At 48.3% G+C, this 25,948-nt stretch overlaps 2 protein-coding genes across 2 annotated transcripts in view; one reads left to right on the top strand and one right to left on the bottom strand.

Moving 5' to 3' along the window:
• Positions 1-25,948, bottom strand: part of gramd4a (GRAM domain containing 4a) — a 169,709-nt gene that overhangs the window by 51,340 nt on the left and 92,421 nt on the right. The window lies entirely within an intron of this gene.
• The window catches only part of LOC132448038 (copine-8-like), a gene marked incomplete at its 5' end in the record, with an annotated part of 42,959 nt that overhangs the window by 16,663 nt on the left and 348 nt on the right, over positions 1-25,948 (top strand). The window contains 13 exons of the mRNA XM_060039099.1: positions 1,470-1,541; positions 2,024-2,087; positions 2,916-3,019; positions 3,396-3,500; positions 10,650-10,691; positions 11,717-11,792; positions 13,805-13,858; positions 14,112-14,173; positions 20,296-20,342; positions 20,633-20,814; positions 21,199-21,326; positions 24,593-24,695; positions 25,817-25,945. Coding sequence (XP_059895082.1) covers positions 1,470-1,541; positions 2,024-2,087; positions 2,916-3,019; positions 3,396-3,500; positions 10,650-10,691; positions 11,717-11,792; positions 13,805-13,858; positions 14,112-14,173; positions 20,296-20,342; positions 20,633-20,814; positions 21,199-21,326; positions 24,593-24,695; positions 25,817-25,945 — 1,168 coding nt within the window. The remainder of the gene's footprint in view (positions 1-1,469; positions 1,542-2,023; positions 2,088-2,915; positions 3,020-3,395; positions 3,501-10,649; positions 10,692-11,716; positions 11,793-13,804; positions 13,859-14,111; positions 14,174-20,295; positions 20,343-20,632; positions 20,815-21,198; positions 21,327-24,592; positions 24,696-25,816; positions 25,946-25,948) is intronic.

Here is a 25,948-nt window from a genome sequence, read left to right as displayed (position 1 = left end):
AATTTTGCACTATTTCGAATTCATTTATTGTAAATATTACTTATTTTATTTGACCTAATTTGATCCTTTTATCCTTTTTAAACCGTGGGTCAGAGACAAACGCAATTTTGACTCCTCTATTGGTTTGGCGCATATTTTGGAATTGACAATAAAGCTGACTTTGACACTGGCTTACGTAGGACGGCGGTGTGTCCAATTTTTCAAGGCTGTAATAAAAGTCACACAATTCAATCAGGGATTAATGTTGTGTTTCATCCCCTGACTGTAAAGTTACAGGAGCTGAACACAACATAACATAATGGTGTCTAAACTCTAGTATCATACCAGACGCTGTAAATATAATGTAGGCCTACACTCTAGAGTCTAGAATCATGCTAGACTCTTTTGCCAAGACATTAGGTCCAAAGTATTGAATGTATTCTTCAAGGAGTTGGTAGGGTTCAGCCATCTTGCTCTAGTGCCGCGTTTCCACTGCAGGGTGCGGAACGGATCGGATCGCAAAGGTGCGGTAGGGAGGGGGCGGTATAGCCCAGCTCAGTTCCGAGGTCGCGTTTCCACTGCCGACAGTACCCTTTGTGGTAGGCCGGATGTCGATCGCCGCGGCAGCTACGTAAACATCGTAAAAAAAAGTCTTCCTCCCCAAGAATGCAGACGAACGTCTCCACCTCCTTGTTCGCCCAAGCAAGCGTTTTACGCGACAAGTTAATTGTAAAGAATAATACCTCGAGGCTACTGTTCGTTTGTTTTTATCCCCGCGTCACCCGGAAGTGACGATTTTGTCGACCAATCAACGTAGGGGGGGTGTAGCTCGAATTTCATGGAACCCTTTCAGGCGTCTCGTCTCGTTTGCGGTACCCCAACGGAGGAGTCCCGAGAACGGGGGCCGGAACGGGTACGGCAAAGTCCGGGTCACGCCCACTTTTGGCGGTGGAAACGCGACCCGACCCGCACCTTTGCGATCCGATCCGTTCCGCACCCTGCAGTGGAAACGCGCCATTAGATACCTACGGCTAGCCTGAGGACATTAGGCCGGCCACACGCCGAAGCGTTTGGCTCTGCAGGGTCTCATTCGGTCCCTGCATCTCCACACTAAAACCCAAAATAATTCTCCCCCTCCCTGCTCCTCTGCATACAAAGAAACACAGACTCCGGTTCTCCCTTTCATTTGAAGTCCCCCAGCTGAGCAGCTCGGATGTAGTCATATTATAATTTATTAATTGTCCTAACTAATTAGTGTCCTCAGGCTTGCTGTGGGCATCCTTGAGCTAGAGGGCTGCCCCCTCCTTCTCCTTACTGAAATGTGTTCAATACTTTGGACCCAATGGCCTGGCCAAAGACTGTCTAATTCTAGTATGATATGTCCTAGTCATATCATAATATGAGTTCTAGTCATAGTCATACCTCGTAATAATATGACTAGATAGATTGATACAACTTTATTAATTAATGATTAATAAATCAATAACTAGGTTTACAGAGGAAGAGGCGTGCAGGATGCCTAAATCGCTGTTCCTCCCTTGGAAGTCTACCGGGGGCAAGAAGTGAGTCTAATCTGGTGTTCTGTTCTACTGGGGGACAGGAAGTGAGTCTAATCTGGTGTTCTGCTCTACTGGGGGACATGAAGTGCGTTTAATCTGGTGTTCCGGGAACAGGAAGTGTGTTTAATCTGGTGTTCCGGGAACAGGAAGTGAGTTTAATCTGGTGTTTCGGGAACAGGAAGTGAGTTTAATCTGGTGTTCCGGGAACAGGAAGTGTGTTTAATCTGGTGTTCCGGGAACAGGAAGTGAGTTTAATCTGGTGTTTCGGGAACAGGAAGTGAGTTTAATCTGGTGTTTCGGGAACAGGAAGTGAGTTTAATCTAGTGTTCCGGGAACAGGAAGTGAGTTTAATCTGGTGTTTCGGGACCAGGAAGTGTGTTTACTCGAGTGTTCCGGGAACAGGAAGTGTGTTTAATCTGGTGGTCCGCTCTACTCGGGACAGGAAGTGTGTCTAACTGAAGGTCTGTACCTCCTGTGGTTCTCAGGGGGATCCCAGGGAAGAAGTGTGGCACCGTCATCGTAAAGGCAGAGGAATTGAGCAACTGCAGGGTGAGTTTGACCGTATCTATCCAGCTATCTGCCAGGCTGCGTGTCTGTCCGCCAGTCCGTCCATCTGCTTGTCTGTCTGCCTGCTTGTCTGTCTTGCTGCTTGTCTGTATGTCTGCTTGTCTGTCTTTTCATCTGCCTTTCTTGTCGTCTGTCTATCTTCTGTTTATCTGCTTGTCTGTCTCTCTTCTCGTCGATCTATATTCCTGTCCATCTGCTTGTCTTTCTGGTTGTCTGTCTATCTGCTGGTCGGTCTTCATCACAGTCTTTCTACTGTATATGCCTGTCTGTCTGTCTGTCTGTCTGTCGGTCTCTCAATATTATAGAGACAGTTATGATACAGAACTGTCTGTCTGAAAGAGACAGTTGTCTATGTGTCTGTCTTAAGGAGTCGTTAAGGATAGGTCTGACTCTCTATCTGTCTGTGTGTAGGAGTCATTAACGATACCTGTGTGTCTGTCTGTCTGTCTGTCTGTCTGTCTGTCTGTCTGTCTGTCTGTCTGTCTGTCTGTCTGTCTGTCTTAAGGAGTCATTGATGATAAAGGTCTGTCTCTCTGTCTGTCTGTGTGTAGGATTCACTAATTTTTTTTATTTATTATTTATTTCGCCATGTACACAGGTACTAGGAATTCTTTCTCTGCTTTTGACCCATCCGGGTAGCCGGTGAACACATACACACACAGAGGTCCACACACATGGGGGCACACACATGGTGGCACACACATGGGGGCACACCGGCACTACCGGAGCAGTGGGCTGCCGCGGTGCAGCGCCCGGGGATAATGATACCAGTCTCTCTCTCTGTCTGTCTCTCTGTCTGTCTGTGTGTAGGAGTCAGTTCTGATGCAGTTCTGCGGGAACAAGCTGGACAAGAAGGATTTTTTCGGCAAGTCTGATCCGTTCCTGGTCTTCTATCGGAGCAACGAAGATGGATCGTGAGTCTCCTCCCTCCATACCTCCCACCCACCCTTCCCTCCTCCCTCCCTCCGCCCCCCCTCCTCCCTCCTCCGTCCCTCCCTCCTCCCTCCCTCCTTCCTCCCTCCTCCGTCCCTCCCTCCTCCCTCCCTCCTCCCTCCCTCCCTCCCTCCCCCCTCCCTCCTCCCTCAGGCCTCCACACAAAGCAGACCTCTGACCTTGAAACTGCAGCGACTGTGTTCAGCATGTGTGGATATTAAGTCTATGACCTGAACTGTGTGTGTGTGTGTGTGTGTGTGTGTGTGTGTGTGTGTGTGTGTGTGTGTGTGTGTGTGTGTGTGTGTGTGTGTGTGTGTGTGTGTGTGTGTGTGTGTGTGTGTGTGTGTTTGCGTGCAGGTTCACCATCTGCCACAAGACGGAGGTGGTGAAGAACACGCTGAACCCCGTGTGGCAGGCCTTCAAGATCCCCGTCCGGGCGCTCTGCAACGGAGACCACGACAGGTCAGTCGCAGGTCTCAGGTCGCAGGTCTCAGGTCACAGGTCACAGGTCAGTGGCCGCCCCCCGCCTGGAACATGTGATTAAACCAGCAGGTACCAGGGAGAAGTACAGGGGAACAGCCGGTAGCAGGTATACAGGGGTCAAAGGTTAGTCTCAAATCTGGAAGTTATGTCATCTTGTCTGTAAAAGTGTGTTAAAAGAGTGATATTGCATTGGGAGGATGGGGTTGGTAGATGAGTGATACAACAGCGTTGCTTGGCATCTACAAGGAAAATATCTTAAGTTAACTATGTTTTTTTATGAGGGTTGGGGTTTGACTCAGTCTACTGTGTGCAATTGGCTGTGTTATGTTTTGGTTTCAATAAATGTCCTGCTGGTTCGAAAACCCCTCTGTGTAACAGCGCTGGCACTATCCACTTTCATTTTCACGTTCCAGCACAGTCCAGGCTGTGGTCTTGAAGGATTCACAATGTCAGGGAAAAAAAATCACTAAAGTATGGCAGCGTTGGAAAACCATTTAAAGAGAATGAAAGAAAGTCAAGTCCAAACAAGACATGGTGTCTAACCGGTCCCGCGGGGGAAGGTCATTCTCTCTGTAGCGCATCTGTGTTGCTTTCTCGCGGTTCTGCCCAATGAAATAGTGCTGCATCTGTTCTGTACGCTGAAACATAGGATCGTATTTTAAATCTGTAATCAGTCAAAAGCTCAGACTGTCTCTTTATCGAAGGGTTTTATCATGACGGTTCAACACTGTGTGAATCAGACAGAACAGAGCTCTCTGACCCGACATTGTCCACGCTTTGAATCTCATAGATGTACGGTATTAATTACATCACATTATAGAAGGCTGTATTATAGTATATAAGGCTGATGATGGGCTATATTGTCTGTCAGACTAAGTGCAGATGCTGAGATGAACGCACATGGTGGTTATACAGTGAGATTTAATTTGTTCGTAAAAGGTGATTTAGCTGCTGAGCCTGGCCTGCAGACAGCTTGAAAAACGCTGATAAGACAATTGATTATTTTAAAGCTGTTTAACCTTGCCAAAGTCACCATAAATTAGGCATAATTGCCGCATATAAAAATATCTTGTATCTTATTTGACGATCAGTCGACGCTGTGTCTAGCCTGAGGAATATTCATATTCGTTGAAAATACCGTCGAATATATTCATATTCGACGGTGCCAAATCTTTGCTGAAGGCACCCCTAATATATAAAGATAATATTAAAAGATGAGTAGTAGATTTGATAAATAATGGGTATTTACCAAGAAAATAATCACTAACTTTGAAGGGACAATGTGAAACCAAACCTTTTTCATCAACTACATAATTGGATTCAGTGTGTGCCATGACTCCCACACCATCATCAGATCCACTTTTCTTTTGACCAAGTGCTATGTGCATTCAACATCATTCTCATCTCTAATGATCAGTCTGGAAGCTTTTTTAAAACTCAATGTGCCGTTCAGCAGACTGTGGTGTGTTACTTCAGCGAGGAATCCCATGGCTGCCTCTTCAGCTGCTGTTATTTTACAACGTCGCCGTTGGAAAAGCAGAAGTCCAACTGAATGCGCCACAGCAGATGGGCGGGATGTAGTTCAGGAGGCAGAGCCGGTTGAGTGGCCACCGGAATGTTTCTAGTTTGATCCCCGGCTCCTCCTAGCGTGTCGACGTGTGCCTGAGCAAGACACGTCCTCACCCTAACTGCTCCCGACGAGCAGGCTGTCGCCTGGCGTGGCCGACACCGCCGTCGGTGTGTGAATGTGTACATGAACGGATGAACGTTAGGCAATATTGAAAAGTGCGTTGAGTGGCCACTGATTAGAAAAGCGCTGTATAAAGGCAGTCCATTTACCATTTACCACAAAGTAAATGTTGCTACTGTGTCGCTCAGTGGTGCTGGTATTCAAATGCATCCTCGAATATAGCATACTCCTATGCATGGGCGGGTGGGCGAGATAACAGGTGCTGCGATTCAGCCCACAGCAAGTTTGCAATGCTTGCTGGGACTTGTAGTACCCCGCAGCGTGGGAGATGGAGATGGTGGCCAACACTTTCTGAACACTCTAATGATTAAGCGGGCCGGTTAGACTCTGGCGGAGGGCCTGATCCGGCCCCCGGCCCCCGTGTTTGACGCATGTGCTGCAGGCTGTAGCCAGGAAGCTAATCCTGCATTCACCTCGCTAGCGAACTGACTCATGGGTTGAGAATGTGTTGTCAAGCGGTGGCTAGACGCCGCAGGACGCCAATCACACACACAGCGCACCGCCCGCAGCCCTTTGTCAGGGGGAGGGAATATGCAAACAAACGGACTCGAGGGCGGGAATCGAACCAACGTCTCCAGAGCCACCAGGCCACCTTCTACCCCTAAACCGAATCTATTCGAATCATTGAATCTAATATGGACGTAATCAGAAACTGAATTCCCTAAATTAATTTAAGTTCTCACTGAAAGACGAATGAGGAATTAACCATAGCCCCACAACCTGTACTACTGTAAATTAGGTGTGTGTGTGTGTGTGTGTGTGTGTGTGTGTGTGTGTGTGTGTGTGTGTGTGTGTGTGTGTGTGTGTGTGTGTGTGTGTGTGTGTGTGTGTGTGTGTGTGTGTGTGTGTGTGTGTGTGCGTGTCTGTGTGTGCACAAGGACATGATATGTTTGCACAATCATGTGGAAATAATGAGAAGAGGAATTGTGTTTACAGAGGGATAGGCTCTGGCAGAAGGCCTGATCTGGCCCCAGGGCCTGATACGGGACCAGGGTCTTGAGTTTGATATGTGTCCTGCTCTTGGGTGTAGCCAGAACCTATTCCTGCATTAGCCACGCTAGCGAACCGACTCATCAAGAATAATAATAAAACAATCTCATCAATGCCTTTTCAACACACACACACACACACACACACACACACACACACACACACACACACACACACACACACACACACACACACACACACTCACACACACTCTCACAGTGGGAGGGAAGGATATCTTTAGTACAGATAGCTGTGTTGAAACTGCAGATTGAACATAGACACAAACACTAGACACAAAAGTACATCTTGCTAGAGCGCACACAATGCACCCACTCAATATTCTGTCTCCTTTGTTTTTCTCCAACACACAGACACTTTCACACGTGCACACTCTAACCCACACACTCTAACCACAGGAGTACTGGTGCACACACAAACACACACTACACACTCTTAGGGCCCTATCTTGCATCCGGCGCAAGTGACTTAGTCACTAGCGCATGTGTCGTTGCTAGTTTACAACTGGCGCAGAGCGTTCTTTTCCCACCACCGCCACTCGCCGGTAAATTAGGGATTGATCATGCGCCCCAAGGGGCGGTTCGGCGGAAGGAGGAGGCGTGTTCTGGCGCAAACGGTATTTTGCCGTTTCTGAATACCATTGCGCTACTGACCAGGAAATACCTGGTTTAAAGTCAGTGGCGCGTTGTTCAGTTGTAAGGGCGCATGCATACATGCGCATGCGATGCATACGGATTGCTTGTGCACCTCGCGCATACACTTTGCTTCTCCCATCTACCTAGCCGCACATTCTTGGTAAATTATTTCGGAAAGAACAGCTGATGCAGCGGTAATAAGTTGTACTTTTAAATCAATGCATCTGCAAACACCGTACAGCAAATGCATATTTTCTTGACACAGACATCGTGTAGGCCTACATGCCCATAACTTTTAGGATTGATGAGTATTTGATCGTGAAAAACATTGTTTTACCGCGAGTGAGTGTTAAAAAGAATGAATGAATGCGGGCGCGCGTGTGTGCTCTGTTTAAACACACGCAAACTAAACACGTAACGCATAATACAATCAATGGCAATGTCTATTACCGCGGGGACACATGCATATTAGGATAGCAAACAATGTTTATAATCAGTGGCGTAACAAGGCAACGACGGGCCCGTATGCAGGATGTTCAAGGCGGGCCCCCCCCCCCCCCCCAGGGGGCTTCGTTCCGATTGTTGACGGGACGGGACGGGACGGGGGGGGTTCGGAGCGATTGTTGACGGGGGGGGGAGGCGGGGGGGGGGGGTTCGGAGCGATTATTGACGGGGGGGGGGGTATGGAGTGATTTATTTATTTTTATTTATTTTTTTGGGGGCCCCTGATTGGCCCGGGCCCGTACGCGCCCACATACCCTGCTTACCGATAGTTACGCCACTGTTTATAATGTCTTGCGTATATCATTAAATAGAACCACAGTTACCGCATATCATATGTTATATCATACCTACGTTTTCTTTGCCGAAATTTATTTGAGGACTCAGTATTTCTGAAGTTGTGGAAGAAAACCCCTTATTCCATGTGTGAATTAGGCCATATTATTTGGCAATAAACTGAGCCATTTGCAGTTTGAAATTCATGTGCATCTGTCTCATCGGAGACTGCAGACGCGCTGTCAAAATATCAACTCGTCCGATTCAAATGCGCTCATGGCTCTTAAAGGCGATGGGAGCTGGCACTCTCATTGGTTTGTTGGACGTTACGCCCAAACCACACCGACGGGTAATTAGGCTGCTTCAGACCAACCCTTTTGACACTTGCGCCGCGACGCAAGTGTCATTTATCCGCCTGTAAAATAGCGATAGCGCCGTAGAACCGCCCACAAAGCTACTTGCGCTTTGCGCTTCCCACTTGCGTTTCAGACCGTTAAAATAGGGCCCTTAGTATGTTACATCTGGGAGAGCAGATAAGAGAGTCTGAGAACCTCAGTCATCAGTAACAAACGCACACGCACACACGCACACACACATGCACATGCGCACACACATGCACACACACCGTCTCCCTCTCTTTGAGGAGGAAGCAGACAGGTTCAGATACATCTCCTTTATTCTATTCTGTTGAGAAGAGTCCATCTGACTCAGAGATCAGAGATAATGGCCTGCCTTCACCCAGAGGCTAAACCTGCCTCTGGACACCTGATAACGTCCCTGATGCCACCTCTTGCCTTACACTTTACCTGGGGTTTCCTGTAGTATTACAAGAGCACTTCCTGTAGTTTTACCTCTGCACTTCCTGTAGTTTTACACACTTGTGTACATCCTCTAGAAATGCATGTAATGTATAATCCACAGCAACCAAGACATTATTGTGAGATAATCCACAAGAGCGTGATAAAGGACTCTGACGCCTGGCTACTTAGATACGACAACTAAAATTTGCTTACAAATTGGAAAAAACAAAAAAACTAATTTCTGTTGCATTTCAAAATTGGAAATAGTGTCCATAGCAACGCTATGTTGTTCACAGCAGCGGTCGGCGTTTCAGTAATAACAGACCACTAAAGACCGTAATAGACCAATCAGCATCGAGTCTTCGACCAAGCTGTGTAATAATAAATCTTAGCTTATGCCTACAATTAGCCTGAATCGGGCTCTAAATACGGAGACACTCACACTCATGCACACACATATTCACCCACACAAAGACACACACATGGAGTTACAGTTCCATTCTCATAGACGCACCCGCGTGTGTTCATCATTTATTTGGATCACTTTGAGTCACTGGAGCTGTGTTGGCATCGTCTCACTCTGAGGATTCGTCCGTATTTTGGCCCGCCTGTTCCTGTTCCTGTAACAAGGGTCTTTAGGGTGTTCTGAAGGAGCTCTGTGTTCCCGTCTGTCCTACTTTCACTTCCTTTCAAGACCACAGAGCCTCTCGTTCACCAAAGAACTGCGCTGGTATGCCACTGGTATGCCACTGTTGTTTGTGGCATACTTTGCATCATTTAGTAGTTTTGGATCTCTTGTGTTTTGCTAAACTCACACTGTATAACGTGAGCTGGTAGTTTATCCAGGTTATCAGAAGGTTTGTTTCAAAGAACCCCTATTTTCCACCAGGTGTGTTTTGATTGGCCATTACAAGCCAAAGACTATACAATTGTGTAATCAAAAGTGGCAGGTCCATCTAGATGTATGATGGATGGATCAGACAACCAATCGGTACAGCCCCTGTGTAGGCTTGGTAAGTTTATTATCACCTCCATCATCATTATCATCATCGGCATCATCTTCATCACCCTCATCTATATGGACCTGCCACATCGGCATCATCTTCATCACCCTCATCCTTCTGGGTCGTTGACCCAGAAGGATTTCAAAGGAAACTTTCAATTGCAAGCACATTTTTTATTGCAAATGATCATGAGGTTATTGGACATGTGTCTAGGTCATATCAATATTGGTTGTATTGATACAAATCAGTTATTGCATACATTTGCATTTTATTCACTTCAAAAACACAAAAGACTACAATAACGACTTTGATTTCACAAAATTCTTCGACAAACTGTAGTTGTTTTTTTGTTCGACTTTGGTAGTTTTGCCAAGAGCTAGTTTTGTAAAAAAAAAAAAAGTCTATTCTCCTGAATCTTTTGACTCTGGTCCATTTTTAGCTGTCTAAATGATTCTTCACTTATCTCCCTGGCTCTGCCTCACCGTCCCCATCCCTCCTATCTTCTCACACATATTTTCTTTAGTGCTTTTGCCTTTTTTATTTTTAGCAGAAGCAGGCTAACCTGCCGGTCTTCTTACAGATATCTTATCTGTGTGCTGGACCAATTAGAGGTGAGACACCATTTAAAGACACGTGGACATGCTGGAGGAGATATTAAAGACGCCGGCTCGACAAGACCTTCTCTTGTCTCGTTATTCTCCTGGTGGAAGCAGAGGAAGGCGATCAGATGGGTGGTGATGGGGATGTGGGTGGGAGAGTGTGTTTTACCTCCTCCCTGGCCTCCTACCAGCAGCAGAGAGGCAGGTTACAGAGAGCTCTTAACAAAGCCGGATCGCATGATGTCTAGCCTGCCCTCCTGATATGAAACATTATTCCAAGAATTCATGAATGCTTTGATATTTCAAGATAGATTAGACCTCACAAATACAGATATGAAGGCGGGCAGTGAAACAGCCAACTTGGATTTCACATTGCTGTCGTATGTGCAGTTACAAAATCTTCGGACGATTGTCAGGTTTCTTCACACCCGCATCATTTTGTTCTCGCAACCTCACCGGGTTTTTTCTGCAACAGGAAGGCGGGCTGCTTAAGACTGATCTGGTTCACTGATCCATTCTGTTCTTTTCCTGACTGATCCTTTCTGCCCCTTGCAGGACCGTCAAGATCGAGGTGTACGACTGGGACCGGGACGGCAGGTAAAACATCTGCTATCTGCTACCTTGGTCTGGCTCTGTGTTCTACAGCCAATCCTGGCTTCTGGAAACTGAGACATCCTGATTTGTAGATCTAGAATGTATCCAACCAGGACAACCGGCTGTTAACTCACTGCCCATTAAGGAGGAAGTGGGATCCAGGCTGGACCTTTGATATGAATATATAATGATATCACACCTCCCTGTAGTTAACCAGGGAAGGTCTTTCTGTCCTTGTCTGTCGCTTCGTTCCTCTGTTCTACTCAAACCTGTGATCTGTGATGTAATGCAGCGATACCAGTCTCACATGAGAAACATTTGTCCCAATCATGTGTCATGAATTTGATTCTAATTTAAAAAGCAACAACATTACAATTAAGTTACAAGTTAGTCATCTGTAACGTGAAAAAAAAATCCCTCCCCCAGCAAAACAAAATGCGTACAAATTCTAATTTGTACTGATTCCATATATGACTAACTGATAGTGCAGGATGGTTTAGTGGATGAAGATGCGTTTGGTCAGCGATTGCGGACTTCAACGATTGAGGGCAGCAACACGTCCTGGTTCTGCGGCATGATGTCACTTCCTACCACTTCGTGTCGGTCAAGGGACATCACCCTTCACCTCAGTTTGCCCAATGAGTGTTCCACAAGAGGTGTCGGTGTTCCTACTGTTTGTGCCAACTTCCTCATTCTCTGGATCCGTCAGTATCCGGGGGATCTGTCGCTGCAAAACGCTAGTGCACGTCTCCTCCTGGCTTGCCTTCAGAGAGAGTGGTTGGCTTCTGTATTCAGCTCTGTGACGGGAGACTTGTATTGTTGTTCTGTGTTTTTTGGGGCACTCCCACGCGTATCGCACCAGTCTCTCTCGTGACAACTTGCTCTGCTTTGAAGGTTCCTCCACTTTCTGGGGAGCGATGCGGTGGAGATGGAGCTTCACATCGTTTGTGTGTGTGTCTTGGTGAATCTTCTTTTATTTTTAACACATCTCCCTCTCTTTTGCTCTCTCTCTCTCTCTCTCTCTCTAGTCATGACTTCATCGGGGAATTCAGCACCAGCTACAGAGAGCTCTCCCGGGGCCAGAGTCAGTTCAACGTCTATGAGGTGGGCGTGTGTTCATCTGCATGTTTGTGTATGGGGTGTAGAGGAGAATGAGACCCTGTCTCAAACACGAAGCAGAGGGTTTGACTGAACTCCAGGATGGGTGCCAATCTTCAGATGAACTGCCTCGCTAACTTGTTGAACGCTGCTGCACACACACACACACACACACACACACACACACACACACACACACACACACACACACACACACACACACACACACACACACACACACACACACACACACACACACACACACACACACGCACACAGAGAGAGAGAGACAAGTGCACCCACAGGCACACACATGTGCATGTACGCACAGACACACACACACACAAGCGCACGCACGCACACATACACGTACACATACACACACGCACACACACACACACACATACATTTTATTCCAGCACACATACGCGGGAGCACACAAGGCCAGAGAGGGAGAGAGGGGAAGAGAGATGAGGTTAAACTGCAGTGTTCAGGTTCCAGCGGTCCAGCCCTAACATCATTATTGTCGACCTTATAGTGCGTTAGTCTGTGTGTGTGCGTGCGTGTGAGCATGTGTGTGTGTTTGTCTCTGTGTGTGTGTGTGTGTGTGTGTGTGTGTGTGTGTGTGTGTGTGTGTGTGTGTGTGTGTGTGTGTGTGTGTGTGTGTTCGTCCGTGTGTGTGTGTATGCATCTGTGCATGTGCACCTGTGTGTGTGCAATGCCCGAGTGCCTGTGTGTGTGCGTCTGTGTGTTGGAGGGAGAGTGTGTCCTACCACACTGAGTGGAGGAGCCCTGTCCTTCCACTGTAGCACCAGCGTGTCCTTGCTCGTCTGTTTCTCTCATTGGAGCAGATCCAGACGCGCTGCCTTCTCTGTCCCCGGAGAGCCTTTCTGCTCCATGACATCAGCCTATTTTATGACCGCAGAAGGCTGGGATGTTAGAAGGCTGATAAGATGTGTTAAGGGCCCTCTCAGAGTCTGTTGGGGCCCCTTACTGGGCATCAGAAGGATGTGTGTGTGTATGTACACGTTTGTGTGTACCTGATCGTTCATGACATGTGTGTGTTTTCACTGTCTAACCCCTACCTGCTCCCTAATGACCTGTCTTTATACTCACTGTCTAACCCCTACCTGCTCCTTAATGACCTGTCTTTATACTCACTGTATAACCCCTACCTGCTCCCTAATGACCTGTCTTTATACTCACTGTCTAACCCCTACCTGCTCCTTAATGACCTGTCTCTGTACTGTCTAACCCCTATCTGCTCCCTAATGACCTGTCTTTATACTCACTGTATAACCCCTACCTGCTCCTTAATGACCTGTCTCTGTATTAACCGTTGAACCCCTATCTGCTCCTTAATGACCTTTCTCTGTACTGTCTAACCCCTACCTGCTCCTTAATGACCTGTCTCTGTACTGTCTAACCCCTACCTGCTCCTTAATGACCTGTCTCTGTACTGTCTAACCCCTACCTGCTCCTTAATGACCTGTCTCTGTACTGTCTAACCCCTACCTGCTCCTTAATGACCTTTCTCTGTACTGTCTAACCCCTACCTGCTCCTTAATGACCCGTCTCTGTACTGTCTAACCCCTACCTGCTCCTTAATGACCTGTCTCTGTACTGTCTAACCCCTACCTGCTCCTTAATGACCTGTCTCTGTACTGTCTAACCCCTACCTGCTCCTTAATGACCTGTCTCTGTACTGTCTAACCCCTACCTATTCCTTATTGACCTGTCTCTGTACTGTCTAACCCCTACCTGCTCCTTAATGACCTGTGTCTGTACTGTCTAACCCCTACCTATTCCTTATTGACCTGTCTCTGTACTGTCTAACCCCTACCTATTCCTTATTGACCTGTCTCTGCACTGTCTTACCCCTACCTGCTCCTTAATAACATCTCAGTATGTTCACTGTGTAAAAGGCAACTTGATCTACATCCTCTTATGGGCTGTATGCACTTCAGCTCATCTTGTTTCATAGCAGAACAATGAGCATTGAGTTGTGTGTTCCTCAGGTGGTGAACCCCAAGAAGAAAGGCAAGAAGAAGAAGTACCTCAACTCTGGAACTGTAAATACTGCTCTTCAGCCCAGAACATTAAACAACATTAACGTAGAACCTTTAACATCATGTTCTCCTTTTGTTGATGACCTCTGTTTTTTCTCGCTCTGTCTATCTCTCGCTCTGGCTCTTTCTCTCGCTCTGGCTCTTTCTCTCGCTCTGGCTCTTTCTCTCGCTCTGGCTCTTTTTCTCTCTCTCGCTCTCGCTCTCGCTCTCGCTCTCGCTCTCTCTCTCTCTTTTTCTCTCTCTCTCTCTCTCTCAGGTAACACTGCTGTCATTCCTGGTGGATATCGAGGTCACCTTCTTGGACTACATCAAAGGAGGGTAAGTCAATTACTGCCCACATGCTGGTATATGGGAGCTATAGTTCTTTGAGTTTACCTTCCTGAAGTACATTAAAGGAGATGAGGTTACTTTGTGTATTATTGGTCATAGATGGGCATGGCCCACTCAATTTTCCCTGGGCCCGTTTAAAGTCCAATTCCTGGCCATGCTTCTGGGTTTCACACACAGGGTGAGATGGGAGTTGTAGTTCTTTAAGGGCACCCTCTGAGACTACATTGAAGCATGGAAAGTCAGGCACTGCACCCATACTGAGAGATGGGCGTTGTGGTTATTTTAGGGTACCTTCTGAGACTACATTGAAGTAGAGCAGGCAAGGCACTGCACACAGACTGAGAGATGGGATATGTAGTTCTTTAAGGTCAGTAATTGCAACCACCATGATGAGTGGACGCTCATAGAAGGAGAATGAGACAAAGGGAGGGGAGAGGGAGGCAGGAATGGCGAGAGAAAGAGTGTGAAAGTAAGACAGATGAGGTGACTTGAAGCCAAGAGGAAAGTGCATTTGTGTGTGTGTGTGCACGTTCGTGTGTCTCTGTTTGTGTGCGTGTGCATATGTGTGTGTTTGTTTGCGTGCGTGTGTGTTTGTGTGCGTGCATGCGTCTGTGTGGGTGCGTGCATACGTGTGCATGCGTTTGTAAGCAGAGCACACTATGCAGTCAGGTATGGCTTGGCTGGTCGCCCACACTTTCATTCTATGTGCAGGGAGAGAGAGAGGGGGGGGGGCAGGGAGCGAGAGAGGTGGGCCGGGAGAGAGAGAGAGGGGTGCACGGAGAGCGAGCTACCTGGGGCTACCTGGGTGTTGGCTAGATTAGACGCTTGTTTGATTTTGTAAAAATGGAATTTCCTGATGAGATGCAATGAAAAAGATCTTAATTTATTGACGAGTCTGGTTCCATAACTGATCTAATCGAGTACTTCGTTATTTTTCCCCTCTATCGTTTTTTAAACTGCTTTGGTGATGTAATTGTTTCTTTGTCAGGCAGAGAGAGAGAGAGAGAGAGGGAGGGAGAGGGAGAGAGAGAGAGGAGGAGGATAAGGGCGAGAGAGGCAATGGAATTTAAATTGAAGGAGAGATGTGTGAGCAGGAGGGGAATATTCAACAAAGTCATGGAGAGAATTGAAGGAAAAGAGTGAAGAATTTAGAGATCAGGGTGAGAGAGAACGAGCGAGGATGTCTGGGGAGAGAGAGAGGATGTGTTTGTTAATGGATGCTGGTTTCTGATTCCAGTCTGCTGCTCTTCCAGTTCCATCACAGCAGTTATCACTGCTGCTGGTCCCTCTCACCCAACACATATACCGACCTCATCTGGCTCGTCCAATCAAAAGGGACGCTTTCAAATGAATAGCAACGCTTTCAAATGAATAGCAGACATTTGATTTTATTGTCTCGATCCTTCATGTTCTGTTGTTTTTGTTGCATTTCTTCTTGCTCCAGGCTGTAAACCAGATAACGCCCAACCCTTTCTTATGCGAGTAGTCTTGTGTGTGCTGCACATATCTCTGGTAAAAGCATTTGTTTCTCCCAAAACAGGAGTTGAACCCCTCCTATTCGAGCCAGAAGCTCTGTTCAGACACACACACACACACACGTACACATGAACAAAAACACACACACACACACACACGCAGAAGACACACACAGTTCACCCTGCTTATTGGCCCACCTGATGGGCTTCAGGCCGTTGTAGTGCACCTCGGAGTCGACCCTTGACCTCTGTCCCCGGTGTGTGGTCGTACAGGATGACCTCTAGCTCGGGGTCCTCATCCGCCTGGCCGGGTGCTCTGTGGTCAGACACCAGGTGGATTCTGGGTAATAATGCCCCCCTGTTGCTCTGATGGCAACAAGGAAACAATCCGTTCTAGGTTCGTAGTAACATCGGCTAAAGTGTAATCTGCAAAATGATAAATTCATAATTATTGGTTTGCGAGTGTCCTCTGGTACACAGCACAACAATAAAACGGTAATGATGATCATCGCAGCTGATTGCAGCACTCTGCTGTGTCGTTTAAGTGACTCCAGTTAATTAGTTACTGTAGCGTACACTCTGTGCCGTTAGGAAATCAACAAGAGTCATTAGGGAGATGTGATAGCACTGTGGTACCAGCTGTTCAGCGTGTTTAAAATCCTGATGTGAACCTGTGGGCTCTGACTCTAGCAGAGAGACTCCATAGCTTTTCTAGATCCCCACTCTTATTATTTTACGTTCATTTATCAAACGCACAGTACAACAACATCCATTCATTCACTCTGTTCAATATAGTCATTACAACAAGGCAATGGTCGGCCACGTCTGGACATGCATGACCAACATGTGTCCGTCACGTATGTACACATGGTTAACACAGGGCACCCTATGTGAGGCTGATTAGTCCTCACAAGGCAGCTTTGACATCCACCCATCACATCCTCTGGTTGGACCCTCCCCCTTGGGAAGTCGCCAGTGGATGGATCGACCAATCAGCCTCACCCCAGGTGGTGGAGTAGGGGTCCTTTAAACGACCGCTAGATAAGGAAACGTTATCCTTGCTTACACAGCCTCCTGCAGTCTGCCGTCCCATGACTTACAGCTCCACTCCCCCAGTGTACACAACGCTGGGTAGTGGCAGGTGTGTGTAGGCGCGTGTAAGAGTGTGTGTGTATCTGTGTGTGTCGACGGCGCGTGTGCTGATGTGTGTGTGTGTGGATGCAGCTTTAACGTGTGTGTAGAAGCATGTATAGTTTGCGTGCGTAGTGTGTACATCCTTATGTATGTGTTTCTGCATTATCTGCGTAGATAATGCAGAAATGTCTCTAGGGGAGTGCGCCTGAAGTGGGTAGATGTGTGTGTGTGCGCGTGTGTGTGCGTGTGTGCGCGTGTGTGTGCGCTAATGGAGGAAAGCGGGTTAGTGTGTCCCTGCAGACAGCCTATTACGCTGGCCTTGTTTGCCAGAAGCACTCAGTGAGCATCAACAAGGCTTTCACACTCACAACCCCTCACACACCCTCTCGCATGCAAGCAGGCCGGTCCTCACCCTCTCTGTGCACGCGCACACACACACACACACACATGCACAAACAAACAAATGCGCATACGCACACAGATACACATACGCACACCTACACACATATGCACACAGATACATGCACACAGATACACAAACACACATACACACACACAGGTACACACACACATACGAACACATGCCCACATACTAATACATACACACATACGCACACGTACCGCTCTTGATGGGATACCTGCAGTGTACGTGGGAGCTCATGAGGTCATAGAGGCTCCCTCCCTCTCTCCCTCCCTCTCTCCCTCCCTCTCTCCCCTCCTCAACCTGTTCTTTGTCTCCTCTCTGATTGCTATTGTCAGCATTGACTGCCCCTCCTTTCTTCCTCACCCCTACTCGCCAGTGTTCACCTCCAGGTCAATTATGTGGCCTTTCTTCTCCTGTGCAGTCTCCTCTCCCCTCTTCTCCTCGCCCCTCTTCTCCTCGCCCGTCTTCTGTTCTCCCAGCTTGTCTTCCCCTATTGTCCTCCCCTCTCCTGCCCCTCACCTCTTTCTCCTCCTCTTTTCTCTCACTCTCCCCCGTCTCTCTCTCCTCCCCTCGTCCTCTTCTCTCATCTTCTCCCTCTCCTAACCTCTCTCGTCATCTCTCCCCTCCTCCTCTTCCTGCTCCTCCTCTTCCTCCTCTCTCTCCTTCTCTCATTACCTCCTTCTCTACTCTCCCCCACTGGCTTCCTCTCTCCTCCGTCTCTCCTCCTCCTCCACCTCCTCTCTCCTTCTTTCATTACCTCATTCTCTCCTCTCTCCCACTGGCTTCCTCTCTCCCCCGTCTCTCCTCCTCCTCCTCCTCCTTTCTCTCCTTCTCTCATTACCTCCGTCTCTCCTCTCTCCCACTGGCTTCCTCTCTCCCCCGTCTCTCCTCCTCCTCCTCCTTTCTCTCCTTCTCTCATTTCCTCCGTCTCTCCTCTCTCCCACTGGCTTCCTCTCTCCCCCGTCTCTCCTCCTCCTCCTCCTCCTCCTCCTCCTCCTCCTTTCTCTCCTTCTCTCATTACCTCCGTCTCTCCTCTCTCCCACTGGCTTCCTCTCTCCCCCGTCTCTCCTCCTCCTCCAATCCTCACCTCCCCCTCTGCTCTGTTTAACTAACGAGTAGCATGACATCGTGCTAACGGCATTAGCATAACTGACAGCCCTGTCAGCGCCACTGCTCAATCAACAGTCCCCCGCTCTCCATCCTCTCAGAGCCTCTCATTAAACACTCACACCCCTCTCGACCCCCCAACAAAGCGTTTCTTTGAGCGTGAGTTTAGGGAAATAAGGGATACTTTGAAGAGGCCGGGTTTGTGTTCTTTCCCTTTCAACTGTTTTTTTTAGCTCTGGTCTTTCAATGCTAGTGTCAGTGAACATCATCTCTCGGTTGCCCATGGTTTCTCTCTCCTCTCTCTGTCTCTGTTTCCGTGGGGATAGGAATCATACCATCGGCAGACACACGGCGGCCACTTTCGGCGTGTGTGTGTGTGTGTGTGTCTGTCTGTCTGTCTGTCTGTCTGTCTGTCTGTCTGTCTGTCTGTCTACCTGTGTGTGTGAGTGTGTGTGTGTGTGTGTGTGTGTGTGTGTGTGTGTGTGTGTGTGTGTGTGTGTGTGTGTGTGTGTGTGTGTGTGTGTGTGTGTGTGTGTGTGTGTGTGTGTGTAATAACCTTTCTATTATCTACAAATTTCAGCTTTTCGGTTACATTGATAGCACCCACACACACCACTCACACAAACATACTAACACAGACATACACAAACACACAGAAACACGCACACACACACACACACCAAACAAACAAATACAGACGAACAAACACACACACACACACAAACACACACACAAACACAGACACACACCACACAAACGAACAAACACACATACACACACATACACTCACACACAAACACACACGCATACACACCACATACACACACACACACACACACACACACACACACACACACACACACACACACACACACACACACACACACACACACACACACACCAAACACACACACCAAACAAGCACACACACCAAACAAACAAACACACAGAAACACACACACACACACACACACACACACCACACAAACTAACATACATGAAAACAGACACACACATACACACAACATACACACACGCACACACACCGCATACCACACATACACCACATTCTACACATACACACACAAGAGCTTTATTTACTGTGTGTGATGTGTTTCTGCTCAACGCACACTGCTAGCTCCGCACACACACGATGACATCATATAATCTGTATTCTATTTCTATTCATATTTGCCTTTTAACGAGAGAGAAATACTTGGATGACATCACCGGCGGTGGACACCCCTCCAGCCAATAGGACGATGCCTCATCATGAGGTCATAGAGCAGGCCTGTCCCTGATTGGGTGAGAGGCCGGCATTGACCTTTCGACAGGACGATCAGAGTTCTGCTCTGAATGCTGATGCCCCGTGTCTCACAAATATGGAGATCATGACGGGCGATGAGAACGTCAAATGTCAGACGCAGGTCTGCTGGAGTGGATGGCCGTGAATATGAAGCACCTGACCTTCAGGAGAAGATACTGCTGTGTGATGTTCTCCAACACGACTGGACTGAGAGGGTTCTGGGCTGACCCTGTAGTAGTATACAATATGGCACTCTGGTGAATCTCCTGCCTGTTGGGTCTATGTGTGTTTTGATTTATGTTCAGTATTGCTAGTTTTTACCCTTGCTCTCTCTCTGTCTCTCTCTCTCTCTCTACCCCTCTACCTCTAACTCTACCTCTCTCTCTCATACAGACACAGACACACACACACACACACCCATGGTTGTGGACACTTGCTGATTTGAGGGAGTATCATTTGGGCTACAGGCTATGCTATTTTTCGGTCATTCATCAGAACACGACAGTGGGCCTTTATGAGAAGCAACCGTTTGAAAGAACAGACCTCTGTTGAACAGACGTGATCAGAGGCCTGATCCTGCACTCTGTTTCTCTCTCTGTCTCTTTGTCTATCTCTGCCTCTCAATGCCCATTCAAATGTAGTCTCCCTTTCTTTTCTTTTTCAGGACCCAAATTAACTTTACCGTCGCTATCGATTTCACTGCCTCGAATGGTGAGAGCACACACACACACACACACACACACACACACACACACACACACACACACACAGAAGCCTTCTTTCGAGTCCAACTCTCTACTCTTCTTCCCCCGTCTTTCTCCTCTCCCCTCCCCTCTCCCCTCCTCTCCCCCTCCAGGTAACCCAGCCCAGCCCACCTCTCCCCACCTCTCCCCACCTCTCCCCTCCTCTCACCTCCTCTCTCCCCTCCTCTCACCCCCTCTCCCCTCCTCTCCTCTCCCCTCCCCTCCTCTCACCTCCTCTCTCCCCTCCTCCCCCTCCAGGTAACCCGGCCCAGCCCACCTCTCTGCACTACATGAGCCCGTACCAGCTCAACGCCTACGCCATGGCCCTGAAGGCGGTGGGCGAGATCATCCAGGACTACGACAGCGACAAGATGTTCCCCGCGCTGGGCTTCGGCGCCAAGCTGCCGCCCGACGGACGCGTCTCCCACGAGTTCGCCCTGGTGAGAGTCACAGCAGCGGAGGAGGCCTTTAGGGACTTCTCTGGCGCATGTACAGCGCCATCTGTTGATTTGTTGTTTGTTGTTTGCACATAGCTACTCCTCATGGGGAAACTGAGTCTGTGCAACATGTGGGCTTCTGGCTGGAGAGAAGCCTCAAGACTCACTTGCTCAGAGTTCACCTGGACTCTCACTTACTTCTGACCAATGTGCTTTTTGTAAGTCGCTTTGGCTAAATGCGCTCAATGTAAATTACTCAAATACATGTGCCTTTGCATCGCCGAAAAGGACACACAGCGAACAAACAAGGCAGATGTAATTCTGTGTGAGACTCTGGGTGAGAGTGGGAGGTCTCTCTCATTGCTGGGTGTGTCCCCCTCCCCTCAGAACGGGAACCCCCTGAACCCCTACTGCTCCGGCATTGAGGGAGTGATGGAGTCCTACTACCAGAGCCTCAAGTCGGTGCAGCTCTACGGGCCCACCAACTTCTCCCCCGTCATCAACCACGTGGCCAGGTGATGCGACGCACACATAAACACACACATATACAAGCTACACACACGCACACTACACGTACACACTCACACACACATAAACACTCACACACACAGAGACACATGCTACACACACACACACACAGAAACACACACTACACACAGATGGTAGTACACACACACACGAAAACATAAACACCGACATACACAAGCTACACGCACGCACATAAACACACACACAACAACATGCAAACTTTACACAATTGCACTGAGTTTTGTATTTGTGCCCTGAGAATGAGCCCTTAGATCTCCATAGTGAGCAGCTACAGTATGTGGAACTGCCATGGCTCTACTGTAGCCCAGAATGGACGAATGCATCTAGAAAGAACACAATGCTAATTCAATCAACACTCAATCAAAGTGTAAGTCAACCCTCTGTTTCAGCTCAAACACAGGAAACCTCTGTGTGTATTCCAGGAGAGTTCTGGGAAGGGGAGGGGACGTATTGTCCCCATAGCTATGACCCATTTGTGGTTTCCTTTTTAGTAGCGCATGTGTGCAGCAGCGTTATAATGAGAGATGTGGGGTCTGAAGTGGGCCACACGCTGTGGCGTTATCCGTGGGATTCGAGGAAGCTTGTTCTCTTGTTGAAGCATGGGTGTAAATATCTCTGTCATCTGCGTCCATCTGGCTGTGGATCTCTGGGCAAACCGAGTTCAGATCGTTAACGTAATTAGATCATTAATGTAATTATCTGAATAGAAAGGGTCCAAGCATGGATCCCTGTGGGACACCTGGCGCACAGTCAGAAGAGGATGAGCATGTGTAATTAATTCTTGTGCGGCGGTTTCTTGAGTTTAGGTAACGCTCCATCCATGTAATGCATTAGCAGGGAATGTAATACTTTTGGAAAATATAACATTAGGATGGACTGTATATAAATAAAATAGCCTTTTCCAAATCCAGGAAAACCTCCAGTTTAATGGCCGTTTTCTATCCTTCTTGTTAATGGCTAAATAATGTTTCCTGAATAACAACTGCATGGGAACCAGTCGGAAGGGAGCATGGTTTAATTGGGCTATTGCTTGGTCACAAATTACTGCCTCAATGACTTTATAAACAACTTGGAGCATACTGATAGGTCTGTAATTGGTTACATTGCTATGTGGTTATTACTGCTGATCAGTCAGCTGTTGAAGTTGTTTCTCTGTTGGTGTGAAACACAAAGCAGTGCTTTGCTCCAACAGGTACACAAACACTCACAGGTACACAAACACTCACGGCTACACAAAAAATCACAGGTACACATTCTCATCTTTTAGTTATTAAATTCACATTAACGTTCAATTTAATTCTGCATGTTTTAATGAGCAGGTTGCACATACAAACACCCATAGGGGGAGAGTAGGATAGTTGCTATTTGACATCAGCTCATGTTTTCTTATTGTTTTGATGTGACGTTTGGGAGGCAGAGGCTCTACAGGGAGAACAGGTTGTCTGGAAAGTGAAGGATTGCTGGATCAAATCCTGGATGAGACGGTGGAGGTGACCCTCTCGCTATCTCTTCTCCTGCAGCTCTCTGTCTCCTCTCTCCTCCTCGCTGCTGACATCTCTTCCTCTCTTATCTCGCACTTCCTCCTCCCTCCTCCAACATATCCTTCTGTGTCCTCTCTCTTCTCTCTCCCTCTCTCCTCCTTTCCTCCCTCATCCTGCACCTCCCTCTGTTTCCTATCTCTTCTCTCCTCTCCTCTTCCTTCATCCTACACCTCCCTCTGTTTAATCTAGCCCTCTCACCCCCTCTCCTCCCTCAACCTTCACCTCCCTCTGTTTAATCTAGCCCTCTCACCCCCTCTCCTCCCTCATCCTACACCTCCCTCTGTTTCCTCTCTCTTCTCTCCTCCTCTCCTCCTTTCCTCCCTCATCCTACACCTCCCTCTGTTTCCTCTCTCCCTCTCTCCTCCTTTCCTCCCTCATCCTACACCTCCCTCTGTGTCCTCTCCTCTCTCTCCCTCTCTCCTCCTCCTCTCTCCAATCCCTCCTCTCTCCGCTCTCTATCTCCTCTCCTCCTACACCTGTCTCTGTCTACTGACCCCTCTCTCTCCCTCCTCCCCTCATCTCCTGTTCTCTCCTCCCCTCATCTCCTCTTCAACGATGAGGATGAATCATATGGGGGGAGAGGAAAGGGGAGAGGGGGAGACAGTAGAGGAGAGGTTGGGGAATAGGACCCAACTCGAACATGGAGGTGAATCACCTAAACACAAGCAATCATGCCAAGAAAGTAGTGTGGGGGTACAGCTGTGTGTGTGTGTGTGTGTGTGTGTGTGTGTGTGTGTGTGTGTGTGTGTGTGTGTGTGTGTGTGTGTGTGTGTGTGTGTGTGTGTGTGTGTGTGTGTGTGTGTGTGTGTGCCAGGAGGATTGGGACGTCTGTAAATATCACTAATCGTCGGTTCCGGGACGCGCTTATTATGGGATGTAAAGGTCAAACTCAATAACGCAGACGACATCAAAAGGCCACATTAGAATGAAGAGGCAGAGAACGGGACGAGAGAGCATTGAGAGATATTGAGAGAGAGAGAGGGAGAGGGAGTGAAGGGGGGGGCATAGAAGATGAGAGCAAGCAAGATAGGGAGAACGAGGGGGTGAGAGGGAGACAAGGAGAGAGAGCGAGAGACAGAGGGCTGAGAGTAGGAGGAGATGGTAGAGAGAGAGAGAGAGAGCGATGGAGAGAGAGAGTGAGTTGCTGTCGTTAGATTTCAAGTTTGAGCGTGTCGGAAAAGCAAACAGCAGGTTGTCTGCTGTCCAATCAGAATCCACCTGGAACAATATGCTACCTTCATTATCTTTTATCGTGTCTTTAATGATGTTCGTTATCTTTTATCGTGCCGTAAAGGAGGTTCATTATCTTTATTTATGGCCTTTGTGATTTATTCCGTGCACTGTGGCGGATCATTTCTTTATTAATCAATAACAGATTCATGTTCTGCTATGTAGAGGAATGCTAAATATAGTACCACCCACACACACCTTTACTGTGTTTAATTGTGTGCACCTGTGTGTGTGTGTGTGTGTGTGTGTGTGTGTGTGTGTGTGTGTGTGTGTGTGTGTGTGTGTGTGTGTGTGTGTGTGTGTGTGTGTGTGTGTGTGTGTGTGTGTGCGGGTTTGTTTGTGTGTGGGTGCCTGCGTGTGTGAGTGTGTGTGTACATGCGTGTGTGTGTGTGTGTGTGTGTACGTGTGTGTGTGTGTGCCTCTGCCTGTGTGTGTGTGTGTGTGTGTGTGTGTGTGTGCAGGTATGCAGCGTCAGTAAAAGATGGCTCCCAGTACTTCATCCTCCTCATCATCACGGACGGTGTCATCTCAGACATGGCCCAGACCAAGGAGTCCATCGTCAACGTGAGACACACGCACACGCCACACATGCACACACACCCACACACCGTCGACACACACACATGTAGCGACACACATGCAGACACGCACGCACGCACACACCTTGAACACACACAAACACACACACACGCACACCGTGAACGCATACATACACTCACACATCAGCAACACACACACACACACCGTGAGCACACACGCACACACAGTCAACCCACACGTATACAAGCACACACACATGCACAAACACACATATACACACTATACCATACACTCAGACAAACAAGACACTTTCTGCCCCTTAAGGTACGGCCACACTGATAGCGTTACGTTTGTTAGAGGCGTTGAAAATCCTCATTTTTGCATAAGGAACCATTGTTTTAAGCACATAGATGCGTTACACGCGCTAAAGCAGCGTGTTAGACGCATTTTCAGCGGAGTTAAAAAAATTGAACTTTTTATGCTCGTACGCGTGACGCTTAGCCGCGATAGCAAATCAGCGTTGAGCTTGACCCAACGTCACTGGCAGAGAGACGGAGGACAGACGCTCCTCAGAGCCCCGCAGCTGAACTGGAGCGCCTGTAGTTGGTGTCCTGACGGGAGATCCTGGCACCAACCCGGGCTAGCAGGTCATCGAACATGGCTCCAGTCAACCGGAAATACCGCTGGAAGCGGCCGTCATCCAGGCGATGTTACTGGAGGAGGTGGCTGAAACGCACCCAGCTGTGAGCGCCCACGGTGGATGTCATGCACCCAAACACGACGGCGTTTGGGCTTCCTACTCTCCTCGAACTCCCAGAACAAATACAGCGCAGCGATGGTGGTGATCTCCGCCATGTTTGTGTAGCAAAAGAAAAGTAGCGGGGGAAAATAAGTTTTGGGCGGGCTCATCTAGCTGCGTAGGCGCGCAGGGCGCGGTAGGCGCGTTGAACCATTTTTGTGACACACAATGCTCAAGCGGCAGGTTAGGCGCGTTAACGCGCCTAACCTGCCGCTTGATCATTGTGTGTCACAAAAATGGTTCAGTGTGGCCGTACCTTTACACCTCCTGGTCAGCCTGAGACACACAGAGGAGGCTGGTGTGTGTTCATGTGTCCCCCCCCCCTCCTTCCTGTCCCCCTACCCAGGCTGCTGGTCTCCCCATGTCCATCATCATAGTGGGGGTGGGACCGGCAGAGTTTGACGGTACGTCGAGTCACCTCCTGTGGGAGGATAAAGGACCTCCACATGCATGTGCACACAGACCAAATGACACACAC

Source organism: Gadus macrocephalus, chromosome 19 (genome assembly GCF_031168955.1).
Source record: "Gadus macrocephalus chromosome 19, ASM3116895v1".
Classification (NCBI taxonomy): domain Eukaryota; kingdom Metazoa; phylum Chordata; class Actinopteri; order Gadiformes; family Gadidae; genus Gadus; species Gadus macrocephalus.
The sequence above is the reverse complement of the archived record's forward strand: the minus strand, read 5'-3'. Positions and strand labels throughout refer to the sequence as shown.